This window comes from Pestalotiopsis fici (genome assembly GCF_000516985.1).
Source record: "Pestalotiopsis fici W106-1 unplaced genomic scaffold PFICI_Scf_10, whole genome shotgun sequence".
In the NCBI taxonomy this organism is placed as follows: domain Eukaryota; kingdom Fungi; phylum Ascomycota; class Sordariomycetes; order Amphisphaeriales; family Sporocadaceae; genus Pestalotiopsis; species Pestalotiopsis fici.
Window position 1 is genome coordinate 1,273,695 of NW_006917100.1, and position 5,521 is coordinate 1,279,215.

General features: G+C 49.4%; 1 protein-coding gene across 1 annotated transcript; it reads left to right on the forward strand.

The window, feature by feature from the left end:
- Positions 1–1,254: 1,254 nt before the first annotated feature.
- On the forward strand, positions 1,255–3,715 carry PFICI_12612 (uncharacterized protein; the record flags this gene model as incomplete). Its single annotated transcript, XM_007841193.1, has 7 exons — positions 1,255–2,070; positions 2,124–2,318; positions 2,388–2,566; positions 2,635–2,678; positions 2,814–3,103; positions 3,170–3,369; positions 3,457–3,715. The coding sequence occupies 7 exons, from the start codon at positions 1,255–1,257 to the stop codon at positions 3,713–3,715; spliced, it is 1,983 nt and encodes a 660-aa protein (XP_007839384.1).
- Between the last annotated feature and the right edge of the window lie 1,806 nt (positions 3,716–5,521).

Sequence of the window (5,521 nt, forward strand, 5' to 3'; positions counted from 1 at the left end):
TGAAACCAACGGAGTTGAGAAGCTCGCGTGCGTGTACGTAGTACTGTGTAGGGGCAGGAGGAGGAGAAGCGCTTTCGAGCACCAATGCTGCTGGCGGCAACCGGCACGATGGACGAGGGCGTGGTTTGTTCCACCTACATGCCTCGGGATTCGGTACGATTGGGCATATAGTATCGTACATATCTGGGCAGCAAGGGTTGGCAGCAGCTATCAAATAGAAGGGGTTCCTTTTATTTTTATTTCCCACTTGTTTTCTTTTTTGTGCCCCCACTGAACGGTGTCTGCTGACCATACAGAGAGTGTTTCGTCTACCGACTCTTTTTGTTTTGTGTATCCCGAGGTGTGAAGTAGCGGTATCGTATTGCAGCTTATTGGGTGCAAACTCTTCCCAGAGCTACTTGCTCGACGGTGTGCATGATGTGAGGCATCCGATCGTCTATGGGAGGCACTTTTTGCAGGATCGCAAGGAGCAGCTTTGAGAATAGAAAAAAGTCTGCCGCATCTTGCCGACTGCCCGATCCAATAGGACCGATACTACCGTGTACCTTGCCAATCATGAACGCCAAGTCTGGTTCCTGAAACGGCGCATCATGACAGATGTGGTTAAGATCTGTGTGTTTCTAGCTGTCTAAATGCATTTGCTACGTGGTGATCGTCGTATAAAATTTTTGGATTATCTGTCACAGGTACGAACTATCCGTACTGCACTACTTGACGTTACACGTGTGTATGGATGTTTAACTGATTAAAATGTGGGACCACTATCCCATGCAAGTAAGCAGGGTACGTACCCGCCTCTAAGCAGCACATGTGCACACCATGGTTAGTTAGCGTGGTGGAAACAGGAAATGAACCACTGGAAAGTTGAAGAGGTTCTCCCCCACCGAAGCATTCAGTGCACTGAAAGTCCCGTTCCGAACATAAGTCACGTTTTTGCGCGCCAGTTTCGCATCCGTTTTGGTGGGGCCGCCCCGCGTTACCTGTCTGCTTACCTGAGGTACCTACTATCAAACACAATGCTACTCGCATCCTCCTCTGAACCTCACAGACCACAGGGCAACAGAGCACACGATTTTTGGGACGCTTCCAGAAGAAACACTACGTACCTACTTTTTTTTTCCTTTTCTCTCTGGGGTTGCCCCATCTCGGAATCAATTCCGGATCTATTCTACTTTGAGAGCATTTGACGTTGCTTTCTCTCACCAACTACGGAGTACTCCAGCCACTCGACAGCTCAGCCTCTAGCCATGCAACATGGCTCAGTCCGTCTATGACAGTGACGATGATCCTGACTTGAGGCGTGCGATTGAGCTGTCACTTGCAGCTGATTCTACTACTGGGGCACGGAAAAATGAGACTATTGAGCTGAGCTCTGACGAGTCTGAATCTGATGAGGATCTCAAGCGTGCCATTGCCCTATCGCTCGGACAAGACATAACAGAGGGGGCTAGAAAGTCTGGTCAAGGCGGCACAAGTCAGGACGAAAATAGTAAGCAAGATGAAGAAGACGAAGACGATAGTGATGACGATGACCTCAACAAAACACCGGTTTACCGGCCCAAGAAGAAGATAACGTCGGAGCCTACAACCAAGAGTCTCCCAGTTCAAGAAAAACCAACGCAGGAACAAGACGCACCACAGAGTTCTGCGTCGAGCATATTGGGATTAATGGGCACCAATCGCAAACAGATGGAAGAGGAACGGCTGGCCCGACTCGCCGCAAAAAGAAAGGCCCCAGACACTGAGCAGGAATCGCAGGGCCGAGAGAGCAGGCCACGGGCGGGAGCGGTGCCCGCGGCCTCGACTTCCATGGTAAGCAACACAGGGCCAAGTAAGAAGAGGAATACCAGTGCACACTTGCCTTTTCCCAAGGGTGTTGTCAAGAAGACGTTTGCGAGGGGGTTTTCAAGGACTAGTGATGATATCAAGATCGACGAGATCCTCCAGAAAGAGCACTTGCAACTCGCTGTGCTGAGCTCTTTCCAATGGGACGAGGCATGGCTGAATTCCAAGATCGACTTCAAGAGGACTAATGTGGTTTTGGTTGCCTTTGCAAACAGCGAGGAACAGGTTCGGTCTACCCTCGAGGCAATGGTCAACTCGTGCTAACTCGATGAACATAGCAACATGAGATCACAGAAAACGCCCGTCAATCTTTTGGAGGCACCAAGATCAAGATGTGTTTCCCCCCGATGTCCGGCATTGGAAACATGCATTCAAAATTGCAACTTCTAAAATTCGCCAATTACCTCCGGATCGTCGTACCATCTGGTAATCTGGTGCCCTATGATTGGGGCGAGACTGGTGTTATGGAGAATGTGAGGCTTGCCAGAAAAAAGTCCAGGGACCAACCACGGCACGCCATGATTTGCTGATCGGCTTTGCAGATGGTCTTCATTATAGACCTCCCGCTTCTCAAGGACCCAGATGAGGCCCATGTTCTAACTCCTTTTGGCGAAGAACTTGCTTTCTTCTTGAGGGCCCAGGGACTGGAACAGAGTTTGGTCAAGAGCCTAGAGAAGTATGATTTTTCCGAGACGAAGGGAATTGCTTTCGTCCACACAATGTAGGTACTCATCTTAAATTTCGCCGCCATGCAACTTTCTTTTGACTTTGTACTAACGCATGTAATAGCGGGACGTCGCGCGCTGGAAACGCTGACGATTGGAAGCGGACCGGTGAGTGCAAAAAATGCTTCTCTCAACTTCATGTATCGACATGCGCATATGGCCTGATGTCTCATTGTCATTAAAACGTTCCTTGTTTTTATTCCTCTCAGAATGATGGTGATCTGCTCCTGACCACAACGGCAGGCTATTGCGGTCTCGGACGTGCCATATCAGCACTGGGCCTTGACACGTCGGCTGATGTCGAGCTCGACTACATTGTCTCGTCACTCGGCTCGGTCAACCATGACCTACTGACTGCCATATACTATGCAGCCCAGGGCAATGATGGCCTGAAGGAATACAATGAGAGATCGGCTAGGGGAAAGAGAGCCAAGGCCATCTCCATCAAAGCCGCTCTTGGGAAGATCAACGATCAACTTCGTATCTACTTTCCGTCCCAAGAGACGGTGGAACGTAGCCGCGGAGGCACAGAGGTCAGTGTTGGCGGCGCACTTGAATCATGCATGCACTTGACATGCCCGGCGCTAACGGCTATGTAGTCAGCAGGATCTATCTGCGCCCAGTCTAAATGGTGGAACTCGGATACGTTTCCGCGACAATTAGTTCACGAGAGTCAGAATGTGAGGCCGGGCGTGTTGCTACACAGCAAGATGCTGTTAGCACGGTCCAAGAACTCACCAGGAAAACAGCCCATCGCCTGGGCGTATATCGGATCCGCGAACCTTTCCGAAAGTGCCTGGTAAGCCTCACACAGCCCGCGAACATCATACGTTAATCCACTTGGTTGGCAGAGAATAAACTGATTCGAACTGGCATCAATTTTTAGGGGCCGGCTGACTAGAGACAAGCGGACGGGGAATCCCAAGCTCAACTGTCGCAACTGGGAGTGTGGTGTCGTACTCTCGCCGTCGGCCAGGACCGACAAGCATATTAGCGACAGCCGCGCTGCAGCCAATAATGGCGCTGCCGCGGCACCGGCGGACGACATGTCTGTCTTCCTGGGCAGCATTCCTGTGCCGATCATCTGGCCCAGTGAGGCGTATGGCAGAACCAAGACGAAGAAGCCTTGGCTCTTTCTCGAGTAATTGAGAAAGATTGGCCAAGGCTCCACCAAAGGGGGCGAGTAGGAGGAGGAAGATGCACCACCGTAGGCAGTCGCAATGTTATTCGCAATATCAGCAAAAGTGAGCGCGCCAAGACAATTTTCCGGCATGAATGAATCTATCGCACAAACGTGCGGCTTCTTATTTTTTCTTCTCTCTTTTCAAAGCGGCGCCAATTGGAATGGCAGATCCCCCTAGTGGTTAGGCTAAAGTACCCGAGGTGCTGGACACGAACGGCCATGTTCGCTAGAGAGCGGATGCTGTCCGGGGGTGATAAGCAGAAGACCTTTGCCTACTGCCAAGCGGTGTGCTTTATGGGGAGGTTTTTTTTTTTCCTTCCATCCCTCCCTCTTTCTCATACTATGTATACTATACTAGTACTGCATCTTGCACTACATTAGCAGCATCCAGGGGGTTCAATCTGTGTCTCCACTATAACTGTAGCGTAGTGTCCATGATGGCGACCCCGTTGTCTGTGCGGACATAATGGCCCCTAAGCATACACAGTACATTTTTTTAGATACCTGAACCCTGCCAACCTGCTGCTTTACATAGTACATATGTAGTATGTGCGTGCTAAACAGCGCAGGGGTGAGAGCAACAAAGAAGAAGAAAAAAAAAAAAAAAAGCTTCACGAAAATGGGTTCTTTTGGTAGGGATGATCTATGTATGTGATTATCATAAAGTATGTCTCCATTATACACAGTAGAGTTCAAATGCGCAAAGCTCTGGTATAGTCATTAGTGCTGACGCAAGTAGATTGTTTTACTCAGAGACTGTGAAAATACCAAACATGAGACGGAAGGCAAGGGGGGGCCCAGGGAAATGAGGTGCGAACGCATACCGTGTCAGCGAGTCCACATCAAATACACGGCAGTTCTTTTTGAGAGGGACAGGAACCACCGGTTTGATAAGTGCTATTGTTTCGTTACCGACCAACGGTAACAACAGCACATAGAGCCAGGCGGCGCCCTCCGTTGCCTTGTGAATGTGTGTATATATCATTTTCCCCTTGAGAACTTAGCGGGCTCATGTAATAATAGCCCAGGCTAGGCACTATTGTTACAGATGAGAGTGGTGGGCTTTCCTTCGGCAAGTGAAGTTGAAGAAAAAAAAAACTAAAAAACTCCCATAACAGCTCCTTGGCTCAATGTTGCGAATGAACTTGCATACCCCGACCTTGCCCATCTTGTACAGGTGATCCCACCTATCTCGAAATGTGATCTAGACTCTGGTCGGAATGCGAATCGCCAATGTGGGGTTGCCGTGGTGTCGTCACGATGCCGCGTATACTGTAGCGAGCGACAATTGAAACTGCACGTATTAAGCACTAAGAGAAGAAAAGCAAGTAATGAGAATTTTCTTTTCCTTTGCATTCTCCTGTACTTGCTAGAGAGAAAGAGAGAAGCGAGAGAGGGACAGCACATTTACTGCAACTTGAGAAAAGGAAAAAGAAAGAAGAAGAAGCAAAAACAGAGGGCGATCATCCATCATCCCAAACGTCAGTGGCAGATCCCACACCATTCCTACATGTTTTTTCCTGCCTATTGGACACTTGCAAGGTACCGAGAATTCTCACAACCTCGACCGAAGAAATTTGCAAAGGATGCGATTTTAGAAATGACCGGCAGCGCCAGGCAATTTGCGCATATGCTGACGACCAAAAGGCGATTGATCCTTGTCATGGTTGCCGGAGGCTTTCTTATTGGCCCGTAATATGAGTGGGCACCCAATATCGAATGCCACATTTCGTTCTAGAGCTGTAGACTTCTTGAGAGCTGTCCCCCC